The sequence below is a fragment of the Lepidochelys kempii genome, chromosome 3 (genome assembly GCF_965140265.1).
Source record: "Lepidochelys kempii isolate rLepKem1 chromosome 3, rLepKem1.hap2, whole genome shotgun sequence".
NCBI classification, from domain to species: Eukaryota; Metazoa; Chordata; order Testudines; family Cheloniidae; genus Lepidochelys; species Lepidochelys kempii.
Genome location: NC_133258.1, coordinates 89,850,866 through 89,867,398, shown reverse-complemented (window position 1 = coordinate 89,867,398; position 16,533 = coordinate 89,850,866). Strand labels below are relative to the sequence as shown.

General features: G+C 40.8%; 1 protein-coding gene across 1 annotated transcript in view; it reads left to right on the top strand.

Moving 5' to 3' along the window:
• ROS1 (ROS proto-oncogene 1, receptor tyrosine kinase) overlaps positions 1 to 16,533 on the top strand; it is a 103,489-nt gene that overhangs the window by 82,195 nt on the left and 4,761 nt on the right. Inside the window, exons 38-42 of the mRNA XM_073336658.1 lie at positions 3,284 to 3,434; positions 4,517 to 4,614; positions 4,746 to 4,949; positions 5,923 to 6,057; positions 9,091 to 9,254. Coding sequence (XP_073192759.1) covers positions 3,284 to 3,434; positions 4,517 to 4,614; positions 4,746 to 4,949; positions 5,923 to 6,057; positions 9,091 to 9,254 — 752 coding nt within the window. The remainder of the gene's footprint in view (positions 1 to 3,283; positions 3,435 to 4,516; positions 4,615 to 4,745; positions 4,950 to 5,922; positions 6,058 to 9,090; positions 9,255 to 16,533) is intronic.

Genomic DNA, 16,533 nt, shown 5'->3' with positions numbered 1-16,533 from the left:
GATAGGCAGAATATGAAACAAAAATTAAAAATTCATTGTTCCCATTAACCTTCACTAAACCAGGAACTTTTTCATGTGTTTCATTTGTTACTGAATTTTCATGTGAGGCACTTACCAAAATGGGAGATATTTTCATTAGCTGTCAAGAAGGTCTAATGGTAGATGCTTGATATTTATCTGTTAGGTCTCATAAATTATTGAAGCTGAGGACTGACTGGGCAACATAATTGCAGCTGTTTAAAAAATCCTGATGTGCTTTTTATCTAAATATAATCTTTCTGTTGCTTGTCTGTCTAAATGAATATTGCAATGCAGACTGTAATGCTATGCACACTGTTGTGTTTAAACAAGGAATATACATTGCTTCTGTTACTATTATTATGCACCAGTGATAAAATACTTGGGTTACATTCTGTTTTCAAACAATCATTTGATATTGGATATTGGTAACTGAGTCTCTTGTGTTCAAAAATATATTGCAAAATCTCAGGAGATAAAGAATGACAAGTCTGTGGAGAAACTGTTGGAGACTTGTAAGGGAAGTACCAGGTGCTCCTACTCTTACTATTGTTCTTGAGAGCCAAAGTTTATGTATGATTGAGAGGTATGTGCCAGGCGGGGGAAGGGAACTGTCAACTTAAAAATCACACTTCTCACGGAAAAGTTTTTACCTACTATTGTTACAAGCAACACCTAAGATTCCTGGAACTGAAAGAGGTTAGAGGAAAAAAGTTTCTCCGTTTTATTTGTTTGTTTATATTTGACAGCACTTTGACTAAAGTCAGTTTCACTCTATCCCCTGGATAGTTTCCCAGATTGTTTAGAATCTTTCATGCAGCAGTGGGGAGAAAAAAACATTTTAAATCATAAGAAATTGTGATTGTAGAAACACAGAAACGGACAGAATCTGGAACTGCTTTTAATTCCTTCTTTGAAATGTACTAGATTTTAGAGAGTCCCTATAATATCCCTATTTGTTTGGACACATAAAAGTCTGTTTAATGGGTTTATGCATGCAAACAGATGTGATTGCAAGTATTCTTCACACAGTTTTAGATTTCCCTTGAAAATGTACTATAGGAAGCAATACTGCATAAGCAAGTGGTTGGGCTGGGTAACCTAATAGGTCTTTTACATCTCTAACTCTCATGAATCTATGGTCATTTGCCCCTAAAAACTATATGATGGCAACCATCTGTTTCAAAAAGTGATGGTGTAAGTGCCAAAAAAGTTCAGTTACTGTGTGTCATTCGGCAGCATCACAAGTGGCTAAAAATTCCAATTCTTGAGTGACAGTCCTTGCCTCAGATAACGCAGGCGTAAGGTACAGGGCCAGAGGAAGAAGTCAGCTCATTACTAGCGCTTGAGAACTGCTGCACTTTGCTATTCGCTCTCTTCACTTTCCTCTCTCACAACCACTCCCTTCAGCTCTTTGACTCTCTGCTAAAGTGCAGGCCTCTAGAGCAGCCTGTTGCTAGCTGCACCTTTCCCAGCTTATGGTGTCAATGTTGAAAGTTTTCAAGTCCCTCTTGCAAACGTCCTTGTACCTGACCCTAGGTCAGTCTAGTGGCCTCAGGGTATTTATAAGTTCTCCATGCAGGAAATCCTTTGGACTATGTTCATCTTCCATTGGGTGTAGATGACCAAGCCAACGGAGACATCTGTGTTCGAGAAGAGTGATTAGACTTGGCAATGTTGCTTTCTCAAGTGTCAGGAACTTTGGTTTCCCACTTGATATTTAGAATACGGGAAAGGCAGCAGGTGTGTGAAAGATGTTTAGCCTTCTTTCATGTCTGTGGTAGGTGGTCCAGGCCTCGCCACCCAACAGCAATGTGCTCAAAATGCAGGTCTGCTAGATGTGTATCTTGGTGTTCAGTGTTAGTTTCCTGTTATCTCACATGCCCTTGGTTAGTTGGCTGAATATGGCGGCTGCTGATGCAAGAATTAAGCTTGTCATCTCGCAATAAGTTCTCTAGTACAGATGATTCTAGATAGCAGAACTTGTGCACAATATCTAGTATGGTTTTAGCTATTGAAACCTCTGGTGCAGCCAACACACCCTGTGCCATAATCAGAGTCTTCTTTAGACTGTTGGTTAGTCGAAATTCATGACAAGCTAACGTAACCCACACACCTCCTGGGTGTGGTGTTCTGTCTCATCTAGTGGCACCAAGACCACTTTAAGAGAGAAAGTTAAATGCATTTGCTCTACAGCCTTAGCTAAGAGCCAGTTGACCCAGGTCAACAGTTGACTCCAGAGGCCCCAAGTTCGATCTCGCTCGCCCATGACCGGGGTATGTTGGCGTTACAAGTGGGGGCTCATCCATGATTCCAACTGGGAAGTCTCTGAAGCTCAGGATGCACTTCCTTGGCTAGGGGAAGTATGTAACCCACACACCTCCAGGTTATGGTGTTATGTCCCATCTAGTGGCACCGAGACCATTTAAAGCGAGAGAGAGAAAAACGAGTCTGCTCTACAGCCTTAGCTAACAGCCAGTTAGCTTTTCATTCATGTGGTAGAGGCTCATGCACTAAGCTCCAGAGGCTGCAGGTTCGATCCTGCCTGCTGACGACCGGGGTCTGTCAGCGTTACACGAGCACAAAGCTATGGCAAAGCTGCTGAAGCTCCTCTGCACTAAGATGATATGTTGCCCCACAGACTATATGATGGAATGGATTTCTCTGGGTGAGTCATTCCACTCTAATAATAGTAATTGTAAAATGTCCTCTTTTTTCTCATTTAATGTTATGTTGCAGAAAACACTATAAATGTAGTAAATCTCCAGAATATCAAGGACAGATTGCAGTTCGTATTAACTTCAACCAAGAGGAGACAATCACATGGGTATTCTTCCTCTGCACAGTTCCTTTTTTTCTAGGAACACTAGGGTGACTGGATAGCAAGTGTGAAAAATCAGGACAGGACATTGGGGGGGGTAATAGGCGTCTCTATAAGACAAAGCCCTGAATATTGGGACTGTCCCTAGAAAATCAGGACATCTGGTCACCCTAAGGAACACTCTGAAGTCCATGCCTAACCACCCTACCCCATAGAATAACATAAAGCTACATTTTTGGTATATATATTCTTGAGCTCTCTTTAAGGTTGAGGAGATACAGAACTTTGCAAGTGTCAAAAGCCTGCAATTGGTACAGACAGGATTTTAGAGATGAAACACTTAGTACAGTACTGGTAGCAGGAAATGGGTGCAAGTCCAGTTAGGTAGTAAAGTCCATGATTTTTGTTGGATTTTTCCTCCTACGTATGTTTTGTTTTTTTCAGCAAATTTGATCATCCCCACATCCTGAAGTTACTTGGAGTTTGTCTGTTGAATGAACCCCAGTACATTATCCTGGAACTGATGGAAGGAGGAGATCTACTCAGCTATTTACGAGGAGCCAGAGGGCAAAAGGTAGGCAGTGGACTCCAAAAGGTATGTTTTATTTTTAGCTGCTGGTGGCATTCCTGAAGGATCCCACTGTTTTCCTCTTTTACCCTTGATGAAAGGCCCTGTGTCTGTCCAACCCTTTTTTCCATCTGAAGGTCTCTGAACTGGCTTCTTCATAGCAGCCCAGGAACTCAACATTGAGCTCATAACCAACTTCAGGTCTCTTGTGTGGCAATAGCTTGATCTGCCAATAGGCCTAGGACTATATTTTCAAAAAACATTTTTAGTCCTAAAATGCCCATTGAATTTACCTAGTAAAATCATGTACCCCAAATAGGCATAAATAAGGCTGATAATATAATATTTTCTCTTTTTATGATTTGTATTGCAGAAGCATCTATAATGGAAAGGCAGTTCTCAGACATATAGGAAAATGCTGTCCCTGTCTCAAAGAGTTTATATGCTAGTGGAGATCTACCAACTAATGAAGGGTTGGGGAGGAGGGATAAATCTCTTACTTGGGTGATTCATATTTAGTATGTGGAATAATAACATGGATTATAAAGTCACTGGCAAGGATGACTTAAAGTCAGGATTTTATGGCATTGTAGCAACAACCTAATTCACCGCCATTCCTATGCCTAGTCCAGATCCAGTGTACTGATCTTAGCTATTGATCCATACTACAGAAAGTTTGCTTGTCTCTGGCCTGATGAGAGTGTTTAGTGATTAGCTCTTGAGTAATTAGCCTGTCCTCAATAATGCCTTAAAGGTGGGGGATAATTTCCAGGGGCCCAATTCTCCCACTACATGGTACATATATCTCCCATTGACATCAGTAAGTATTATGTTTACTCTGAAGTCGGCAAATAGGGTTTGTTTTGCTATCTCTCACTGATATTACTTAGATAATAGAGAATCCTCTTGTTCTTGAATCATGAATACCCAGAGTTGTCTGTCCTGGTAATATACAGAGATTTTTCACCTACCTGCTTTTTGCACTTTTGAAAATCTCTGGTAATCTCAAAAGGAGACAAGCAATAAATTTTGTCATAACAAGTGGTCTTTTTTGTTTTGCCTTTGTAAAGATGGAAGACATTGCTAATCACAGCCTCTCTTTCTTTTAGTTCTGCGGTCCTTTGCTAAAAGTGGCTGACCTTCTGGCTATCTGTCTGGATATTTGCAAAGGTTGTGTCTATTTAGAGAAAATGCACTTCATTCATAGGTACAGGGTTAATTTCCTTGTAGCTCTTACATGTTGTTACCTACACTTTGTAGGAGCAAATAAACTAAACTGAAAATGATTGCGTGGCAAAAACTATTACAATTCCATCATTGTTTATGCTTGTATATTAGGGACCTGGCAGCTCGTAATTGCCTTGTGTCAGTGAAGGAATACACCAACCTCTCCCGAATAGTGAAGATTGGGGATTTTGGACTTGCCAGGGATGTCTATAAAAACGATTATTACAGGAAAAGAGGAGAAGGGCTTCTCCCTGTGAGATGGATGGCACCTGAAAGTCTTATTGATGGTGTGTTTACTAACCGATCTGATGTATGGTAAGTTCCTGGGGGTACAAAGAGGTGGGAAAAATAATAAATAGTAAAGCAGGGAAAAATCAGTTTGCAGTAGCAATGGTGTGTTATTTATAGTGCCATCTCTGGTCATTTTTATACTGAGGGAAATAATGTCTGCTTGTTGATGTTTTCCTGAGTTGATAAAAGGTCCCGCCTTCTGACAAATACCTGCATGTATATATTTCATTATTTAAAGCCATGGAGTCTCACTTCAGTCCAGCTGGAAGTAACTAGGGTCACATGACCAAAACAAATTTATATGTATGTCCACAAAGTGTCTATTTTGCTTTTTTTTGTCAATGAACTGACTGCTGACATCACATTCTTCCCACTCCACTTTCCATTAGACCAAATGGTGCATCCTCCACAGAGGCAAACCTTTTCTCCTTAGCACTATTTCCCCAAGCTCCTCAATGACCTTAAGTTTTTAATACACTTCTTTAGACCTTTGTCCCAGTCTGGATCCTAGCATCAGCACAGTTAGAATTTTCAACAGTACTTCACTGCAGCCATTTAATTTTCACTCTTTTTATTTACATAAGGGAAATGTATAGTGCTTCAAGTCCAGGCCCCAGATTGTAGGTGCTGACTGCCTCCCGAGTGATATTAAGCAAGTGTAACTCCCAGTGACGCCACTAGAGGCTGCTTAAATAAATATGATACAATTGTATATTACAAGGTGTCAGTGGAGGGTGAGGGTGCTCAGTTCCTTACAGGATTGATCCCAACGTGCGTGAAGGATAGGTGGCATAATAGGTTACTTCCTGTAGTTTTTTCTAGGAGCTCTAGAGACCTGGTTAAGAATGTATGAACTGGTTCATATGAAATTAAAACCCTTTAGCTCTGTTTTTTCTTATTTAGAGGTTAGCGAAAATTAAGTTAAATAACAGTAGACATAATTGCCTATTTATGACATCCATTAAGCTCATTAAAATTCTCCCTTTGCCTTCCTTAGGGCTTTTGGAGTCTTGGTTTGGGAAACTTTAACTCTGGGTCATCAGCCATATCCAGGTTACTCCAATCTTGATGTTTTACATCATGTACAATCAGGAGGCAGGCTGGAGTTGCCAAACAATTGTCCGGATGATCTGTAAGTTAATTTTGTTTGAATAGAATCATGAACATTAATGAGATACTGAGGGCCACATGTCCACCTGCACATCATTTTGCATGGGAACTTTTGCACATGCAGTAGCTTTCCCCTGCAGCATTCAGTGTGTTCTCTTTTTGGCAGACAAAATAATCTGCATTTGCATGCCCCAGCTGGCTAGCTACTCATCCAATGGCCCAGTTTGTGAGTGTAGAGCTTTGGTTGTGGCTGAAAATTCAGCCCTAAAATTAAATGGTGTGTATTTGTTGTTGTACATGCAGGAACCAAGATATAATTTGGACATTCAGCGTTGGGAATGAATCTTGTAGCAAGAGATGTATCTAATCAAATTCAGTGGTAATTTCAGAGAGTTCATCTTCTGTCCCTTAAATTTAACCACTTGAGTGCAGAAGTTGGGTTTTCTCAGTCTGTGCATTATATTGCCACTCACAGAATGTATCACATCCAAGCAGTTAAACATAAGATGTGTGGACTGGTAATGGCCTAGGTAGCCTTCACTTATATAGGTCACAGGTTTGACTGCAGCCAGTTCAGTAGTCAAGAGAAGTCATGATGGCTTTAAGAATTTTAGTCTCAGTCTAGTTCCTAGTGTACAGGTGCCTATGTAACCATCATGGTTAGCACCCTTGTTGGCAATTTCAGAAAACCAGCCATAGATGGAATGTGTTTGGAGACCAGGCACCCCCTCACCCTAGAAGTACTCTCTACAGAGAAAGGTTGAGGCAAAGTGAGAAGTTTATTCTTCTTCTGATTGTTCTGTACATATCTGTGGATAAAAACAGCACCTTTCCGGGCTATCTTAAGCACTACATTAAAATGAAATTTTTTAAAAAGACTGATGTGCAGAATGGCTCAAAATGCCTGTCGCTTGAGGGAGATGGAGCAAACCCATTTCACCCTTTAAACTCTCTGAGGAGGACTTATATTTGAAGTTGCTATTATCATCTAAGTAGTCACAGCAGGGCATTTGGCATTCAGTCCAAAAAATGGAAAGAGAGACCAGTTGACATGCAAGATCCCTGCTGGTGTAAAAGTCCCACAAATGTCTGCTTTATAGAAGTGGCTTGGGAAGAATTGGTGAGCCCTGCCCTCTACGGCAGGGGGTTAGTGAGTAGCAGCATTAGTTTCATGGATCATTGCTGGAGAGTATTTAACAAATACATCACATGAAATTTATTTCTAGTAGGAAGCTATTCAAGGCTCTGTGTTGCCTTGATAAAGATTAAGTAGACCTTCAAAAGGAACAAGGAAAATCTGTTTTAGCTGAAATAACCCGCTAAGGCTTCAGTCCTGCAATTTACAATGTGCAGGTGGACCCCTGCAGAGATCCATACTTCAGGGGGACTGCACGGAGGTGGTGGGGGTCATTCACACGTTGTAACTTGTAGGATGAGGGCCTAAGATCAATAACCTGATCTTTAAAAGCTAGGAGTCTGAATTAGCTCTTTAAGTCTTGTACCTTCATTTATCTCATTGGCCAACCACTCAGCACCTGCACGCCGATTCTGTCAGTAAAGTAAATCGCTTGTTGCTGCTTTGCTCAGTTATTAATGGAATGCCTAGATTCTTGGCATTCCTGCTTCCCAATTGAACCTGCACTGGACATCAGCAGTCATTAATCGTCTCCTCTGCACTTCAGCTCGCTCACTGTCATTTTACAAAACAAACGGTCACCGATAGGAAGAGGGTTCAAAGGCCAAACAACTTCAATTAAGAAGTGTTTAGGAATTTGTGGTAGGCTTTCACTGCAGGGACAAGTAGAACTCACATGAAGCCTAGGACATAAAAGGCCTTGAAGGGGCAGGGACTGTATTGGTAGGGAGGAGGATGTGAATGCCCCCCCCCCCGCCCCACACACACCATTTGTTTATCAAAATGTTAATCCAGGAAGATAATAATCCACTTTCCCTGTAGGAGTGGAGGGGGTAAATTCTAGTACTGAGTTGGGACAGGGTCTATGTGATCTACAAGCATTTACACTTAAGTAAATATTGACTTTATCAACACTTAAACCCTGATATAGTAATTGATGGCCATCAGTTGGCATAACTACACTGGTGTGAACCCCTAAGTGTAGACAAAGGCAAACCAAAGTTTGAACAATTGAGCTAAATCAATGCAAACCCCAAAAGGCTCTTGTCTACATGTAGGAGTGTGTACCAGCACAGCTACCCCAATAACTGAATTATGGTGGTCCCTGAATGTAGATGAGACCATCGTTTCCACACATAACCCCTCGCTATCCATGAAAGTTCTGCTGCTGAGTTTGGTGAAGAAACATTTTTGATTATATGTGTAGCTAAGCAGTTGTACTTGTAACACTGGCCAATATTGAGAGTTCCTCCCCAGTAAAAAGCTTGATTAAATAAAAAACAGACAGAGAGATTAACTGTCTTGAGTAATTTTGTATCGTCTGCACATTTTGGCACCTCACTGTTTACCCCCTTTTCCAGATCATTTCTGAATATGTTTAATAGCACTGGTCCCAGTACAGATCTTTGGTGGGGACCCCACTATGTACCTCTCTCCACTGTGAAAACTGGCCATTTATTCCTACCCTTTGTTTCCTATCTTTTAACCAGTTACTGATCCATGAGAGGACCTTCCCTCTTATCCCATGACTCCTTACTTTTACTTATAAACCTTTCGTGAGAGACTTTGTAAAAGTCCAAGTACACTATATCCATTGGACCACCCTTGTCCACATGCTTGTTGACACCCTTAGAGAATTCTAATAGATTAGTGAGGCATGATTTTGCTTTATAAAAGCCGTGTTGACTCTTCCCCAGCCTATCGTGTTCATCTATGTGTTCATTAATGAAACATTCTAGTGTAAGTCACCATAGACTCATTAAAGTCAATGGAGATATGCCAGTTTACCTCAGCTGAAAATCTGGCCCTCAAAGCTATTGGTGGTGAGGATTTAATGATCCACTAACATAGCTTCATTATAATGGTGGCTATAATTACATTAGAATTAATTTATTTATTTTATCATTTATTTTTTTCTAGACGGGATTTAATGACAAAATGCTGGGCCCAAGAACCTCACAATAGGCCTACGTTCTGTTATATTCAGGACCAACTGCAAGAACTGAGAAACTCTCCGATGTGCTGCACTCTCCAGCTTGAGGACAGAATGCTTTCTACTGGAGTCCTCAACCATGCCTTTGAAGGTGAGTTTGAGTCAATGCCTTCAGTCCCACTTGTTTCCCCTGTTGACAAGGTACAGGATAATTTAAAGTAGGCAACATTGTAGTTCAGCTTTTCCTTCTGTTCTTTCATTATCATGTCTTGGTTCCATATTATTTACAACTTAGCTTTTAGTTAGTAGCTTATCACTCTCTCTATAACTGGCATTCTGTGTATGATTATACAAAGCAGAATAGGTAAATGCTCTTGTAGCTGTAAAATAGTGATGTAGTTACAAAACATAATGTTGCAGGTGTTTTAGACATGAAAAATATTTTGTTTAAATGGGCCACATAGCAATCTCACATTGGTACAAATTTGGGGTAACTCCGTTGGCATCAAGGGAGTTACTCCAGATTTCATCTAGTGTAAATGAGATTGGGTTGTGGCCCAACAAGTCTGTCAGCCAGAAAATACTATCTCACATGAAACAAGTGTCCAAGGTTATGAGCAGTGGGAGAACAGCATGTTCTAATGCTCTGAGAAAAGGAATAGGATTCAGGAATTCATTGTCATACAAATTCAGACGGACAGACACTGATACCCTTAGTGATTTCTTTACCTCAAATTCACCAGTGACAAAATGGGAACAGTACTACTTATCTCCCTCACAGTGGGCTTGTGGACATTAATTGGATGATATTTGTAAACTGCAGAGGAGATCACCAAAAGAAAGGGTGAGGTATTCTTGTTATTGCGATCGTTACCATAGTCATACTGCATACTCACAAGAGGGATGAATTAAGGTTGCACAGACGAAATGGCTCATCCATTTTGGCTGAAATGTTCCAAAACAATTCAGCCTGAGGCAGACACCCAGCATAGAAAATTTCAGCCCAAACAGTTGAAGTCTGGCAAAATTATATGCCGCTGAAAAACGGTCTTATTGGGAGAAGTGTCGGGCAACCTTAATAATAGGTGGTGCTACCAGTCTTGGCTAAAATATATGTTGAAATCAGTGGGAACTGTGACTGCTCAGCACCTTTGTGAAGGAGGTCACTAACATTTTAAGTCGTTTTACACTATCTTTTGGGGGGAAATCTTCCACTACTGTGCAACCAGCATTGCAGCTCCATTGGTGGGTAGCAATGGTGGAAGTACAAGTGTAGGCAGGGCACTAGTGACAGTAAGCAGCTTTATTGGGTCATCTTTCCTGTTCTGAGTTGGGTTAGACACCCCGATGGTAAAAATGCCAGTGCCCTGTGTACACAAGTGCATCCTCTCTTGCTACCTGCTGGTGGAGCTGCACCCGTGTTAGTGCACTGGTGGAGATCCTAGAAAATCTAGTGTGCCTTAGTTGGACCATCTATAAAATGGAGATACTAACTCTTACCTACCTCCTGGGGTGTTGGGAGAATCAGTTAGGTAAGAATTCTAGAGCACTTGGAAGATGTAAATGCCAAGTAAGGCTAGGTATTATTATTATTAGGCCTATCACTTCACTTCCCTCGGCATGTGACTCTTTCTCTTGGAACCAAATCTCTTGGTGACAGTGAGCATTTCTTGGCTGGAGATTTGTAACAGGAGTTTCATTACACACAAAGGCCAACGGTCATGTAACATTTTTGGAAAACAGGTCTCGGATAATTCGTCATGGAACAGACCTTTGGTTTATTTGATTTGGCCTTGGTCTTACCAGTGCTAACATAAATGTGCTTAATTTAGTCACAGCTAAAATGATAGCATGTGTAAACTCAGGATTATTCTTATTAAAAATCACTTCGATATTATGGAGCGTTTGACATTCATAGACTGAGACACTTTCCCTGCCCAAAACAATTTACAACAGAGTAATTAAGGAGTGCTCATTTTAGTTCAGGATCCCGAATTGAATTGCCACCTCTTGCTTAAATCAGCCCCACATATGGAGGCAATATTTGGGTGAATGCTATTTCAGGGGATTTACACTGCAGACAGATAACTGTTTGAACTGACCTTGGGCACAGAGATCCATGGAAAATCAGGAGACCTACTTGCACATTGCATTGACAGGAGAACTTATCTTTGAAGTTGTAATGACACTACATCAACCCTACAGCCGGGGCTGTGGAGGGAAGCTCATGTGAATGTACCCATACTAGATGCACAAACAAATATGTATCCAGGGTGTCAGGAGGATTAGTGCAGCCCATGCTGAAGCCTGGGCTGTGACATCCTTACTTCTATTTTTAGTGAGCTAACTAAAGTACAGCTAGAGCAGGTATATCTAAACAACCTGCCATTCCCAGCCCTGGCTGCAATGCACCATATACCCTAAGGACATTGAGGACATTAGGCATGCAGGTACCACAGTGAAGGGCACAGTGTAGGATCTAAAGAGAAGCCTGCTGTTGGGGAAGGAGATAGATGAGTGCTACTTTATAACCCCTGACTCTTAGGAGAAATAAGAATGTATGTAATAGAGAAGTGTGAATGACATAAAGACCCCAGCAAATATCCAGCCTCTTAAAATACAACTATACAGAAGGATGATATCTAAAACAGACACGTTCAGGAGACAAGGTTCTATGCCAAAGTTCCCCAATCTGCAGGGCAAGAAATTAATTAGGAGAGGGGGAGAAAGGAGAGTTCAAAGAAGAGGAGCAGTGAGGAAGAGGATAGCTGTTGGACGCCTGATCTCTCTCCCAGTCCAACTGTATAAATGTCTCCACACCTGCAGAAAAAGCGGCTTGTAGCTCCTGGAAAGCTAGCCACTTTACCTGCCTGCCTCACTGGTGACCGCCAGCTATTGTACACGCAACCTGTCCTTTTTTACATGTCACACAACATCCTATTGGTGACACCAAAATATTGATGTGAGCATGGCAGTGATGCACCAAGAACAATGACCAAATACCATGGGTTGTTCTTCAGAGGGGAACATGAATCTGTAGAATATCCAACTCTAGAGTAAGCACAGCAGTGTGAACATTATAAAGGTGCAGAAGAGAGAACTTCTTTCTGCTCCATTACTCTGAGATTCAGCCTTTAGTCTGTAGCCTTTCGCTGATCATCCACAACCAAAGTCTTTGTGTTCTTCCCAACAACTACTGCAAGTGCACTGCACTGTGGCAGTTTCGATAATTTAACCAATGTGAGTGTATAGCTTTCCTCCCACAGTTGTTATTTCTATGGTTTTTATCACTGTAGTTTCTGAGTGCCCACAAACAATGAATTTATCCTCAGAACACCCTTGTGAGACAGGGAAGCACGGTTATCCCATTGGACTGGGGAACTGAGGTACAGAGTAAAATAAGTGAATTGCCCCAGGTCACATAGGCACAGCCAGGATCAAACCCCAAATTTTCTGAGACCCAGTTCAGTGCCTGAAACATAAGAGCATCCTTCCTCCAATTTCAAAAAGCCTAAATGAAAAGTATCACTAACTACCATGTTAACATTAAGGCCCCAAATTTCTGTCAGCCTCCAGAAATGTACCTGTAGAATTGTCAGGTTTATCCAGGTTTCTACAGAACAACCCTCTGCATTTGCACATGCAAGCTGGGTGTTTGGTTGTGCCGTTCCCAGACTGCTTCATTTGTGGATGCAAACATGGAGTTTATACCTACAAGTGCAATTGTAGGTTTGCCAATGTCTCAGTCTGCTGGATTGGATATTTAGCAAAGCTGAGGGAGCTGATCAGCTCCCTGCCTTTTAGACCTGGCAGGACTAGTTGGGTATTTATTTATTTGGGACATTTTAACAAGTTCACAAATCCTTTCCAGAAACAAAACAATCATTACAAGAGTTGGCTTTTCTTTATAGAGACCCTGTACTGGAATATGGTCAGCAGATCTATTTTATGGGGCGTTACCATATTACAGACTGAGCATCATTACACCCCCTAGGTCTTTTCTAGTGATTTTATTAAATGGAGTGAAAGCTCTGTGTACCCACTGAACAGACCAGGCGTGTCTACCAAATGTTAATGTTCAAAAATATTGGACAGATGTGCTGGGCTCTTTTTGCAGCTGAATGTACTTTGTCTGAGGAGTATTGAATAGAAGGTAATCGAATATCTAAGTATCTGTCTGTCTGCTGGGCAGCACTAGTTTTGATCAGTGCTCTACTCAGCGCCCACTTCTTGCTCCAGCTGGATGTATCAGGCAAATCTCTAGTTGCTCAAAGTGCCAGTCTGAGCCTCTGCTACTCTGTCCCATCTAGAAATGGTCCTTCCAGACAGATCAGACACAAGGGTGGGGAAGTTTGAAGAAGGCAGCAGTGCCACTGTCCATGGTAAATTATTTTGTGGCTATATTATTTTCTGTCTTTAGAGCTGGCAAGCCACCACCATTCTTAAATGTTCAATTCACATTTTGAAAAAAAAAAAGAGTAATAAACTAACCTGCAGGGTGTATGTCATGAGTCTTTTTTCTGCTGAATTCTCTGTTGCTCAGAGGAGTGATCAGATCTATTTAAACTTCTCTGCAGTGTTAAAATCTGGGATTAGAGAGCATAGCATCTGCTGGATGACGAGTAATGGTTTTCAACTCATGTACCTTGTTAAAACCAATCACTCTTACCTGCTTTTGTTCTGCACACCTGCCTGTGTTTAAGTAAATCACTTGGACAAGCAGAAGTTTCTCTAAAACAGGTGTGCTGATAAACTACATCACCTAAACCTTGTATCTGGCCTTCTGTGCAGGCTTCTGAAATTCCATTATCCTCTGTTCTATTTAGTTCAGTTAGTGTCTGACCTAAAGCCAAATGAAGTCAATGGAAGGATTCCCATTGATTTCAGTAGGCTTTTATTTCAAGCCCTTTTGCTGTAGAGGTGGATGGCTACAACACTGCACGCAAAAACAGTACAGCACAGAACAGTCATTTCATCTCTGTTTCCTTGCCAATTACTCTTTCATTTCAGAGAGAACAAATAATGGGTACTACTTGGTTAGGGAAACAACAGTCACATCTTCCTTTAGATTTTGAAAAAATACAAAAAGTAATAATTACAATAAGTCATTATAAAGCAGGAGAAGAAATTGTCTTCTGCATTACAGGTATGTACAGTGCCTAGCACAATGGGGCCCTGATCCTTGCTAGGAATTCTTAGATGACAATACATTTTAGTCTAACAAACCAGTCTGCATCTATCCCTGCTTTGACTGTGGCCCACATTGTGTTTACCAAGAGTGCTTCTTGCATACAGAGGTTTCTCTTGATAAACATCTCTTTGAAAAATGGACTTTAACTTTTTAAGTGTTGCTTTTATTTTTTAAACACTATATAAATGGGTGCACAGCACAGTTGTCCCTTGGCTAAGCAAAATTCTCACTTTTAGCATCCTTAGGATGACAGAATAGCAAAGCTTAGTGAGTCATCCTAAAAACATGTGAGATGATATGCTTGATTAGACAGGAGACACAGATGGATCTCCACTGATATATAATACAGTGTGAAGTATTATAACAGATATATTTTTGTTCTGTTAATACTTGTTACTGAAATACAGTACCTGCACCTCCAGGTAGTCGATAGGTATCAGCATAATACTTTATCTGTAGGAAATACTCCCTCATACTATCATACATGTCTGAGACCGAGAAATCCAAGGTCCCGTAACCAAATTCTTACCCTTAATATTCCTTGAATAAAGATATGTAACTGAATACTTGTCTGGAATATACTCAACTTTATGCTCTCTCCAGAAACATCTCTTGCTCCCCAACATATGAATAGTTTGGTGTGCATAGAGGTGGTGGGCGAGAGATGTCATCTCAAATAATTATTAAAAAGAAAATAGGAAAGTAACTTTCAATTAGGGAAACAGTGCTAATCAACATATAAAAACTGTACGATATCAGACAGCTTGTGTTGCGTCTTTATTACAAAATCATTAACATCTAGGGCTAGATACTTAGCTGGTGTAAATTGATATAGCTGCACTGATTTTGCTGGTGCTGCACTGATTTGCACCAGCTCAGGATCTGGCCCCTAAAAATAGTTTCAATGGAAAAAGTAACATTTCTAGGCCAGCTTTAAAAATGTTCTGTTTGCTCCTTCGTCACCAATCACCCCTTCTGCTGATTGATTTCCTCTTATAATTTTGTCATCTCTGAAAATAAAGGATACCAAAAGTTTCTTTAAATAAAACTATACTGAAAGTACACAGAAGATATTTATATAAACTTTATAACTATTTGCACCTTTCCACACCAGATCTCGGAACATTTACTTACATGAACTAATTGCATAACACCCACAAGGTAGTTAGGGAATATGCCTAGCGATTGCTTCTCCCACCACTGTGGTGGAATGCAGTAGCTATTTAACAGCACTGAACAACACTGCATATCAATTTAGAACAGGAGGTAACTGAAGAATACTGCAGAAAATTGGCAGTGGAAAGTGCAGGGTGAATTAGGAGAGGCCCAGTGTAATTAATTCAGCTGCAGTTTGGCCAGGGCGTTGCATTTAACAATGCTTTTCTTGGGAAAAGTGCTAAGGGAGTAAGCGCCCACTGGTGAATCACCCACACCACTGCATATAGCATTCAGACGTTGCTTGGAGGTCTCCGATTTGAGTGTTTAACTGGCTCAACCAGGCTTTGCATGTGAAATCTGAAGCGATCACAAAACAAAATTTAATGGCTGCATCTACTCACATATAACCTAGCCTGGGTATAAATCAAACATCTAATGTTAACAATGTTGAAACTAACAACAAAATCTGACAAGACCCAGGTATAAACCAGCTCCCACCCATATGTCCCTCCCTCTTTGTTCGCTTGAGAACCTAGCAGTTTTCTTTTGCCTCCCAAGGCTTATCCAAACTCAGCTCAGATGCTGGTCTATGGCTTTTCTGGCCTTTAGTGCTGCTTCGGGTGCTCACAGCCTTTTCTCTAATTTCCTGAGGCTTTCCTAACCAGCCATGACTTTTCTGTAATTGTTCATCTGTGTATCCTCTACTGGTCTGTTGGTGCTGTAATGATCCAGGTTAGCTTTTCTTGCCTTGCTAAGCTCACCTATGCAAAAGGTGACCGCTGGACTCAGTAACTTGACATCTTAGCATATATTTCTCAGCTTGTACATTAGTGTAAAAGGTGCAAAGTTTTCATTGGTGTCTTCACCTGGAATGTTATGCCAACAGAAGAATAAATAGAGGCAAATGGAAAGAGCATACACATTTAACCATGTGTAAAACTTCAATGTGTAAAGCATCAGTTCTGTAGTGGTTTTGTAACTAGTTGCTGTCATGATATAAAGTAAGGTATATTTAACAGGGTTGTATTGTTTCCCTGGCTTTGTACACTATATTGAATGCTTCTGCAAAATAGTGTTTCTT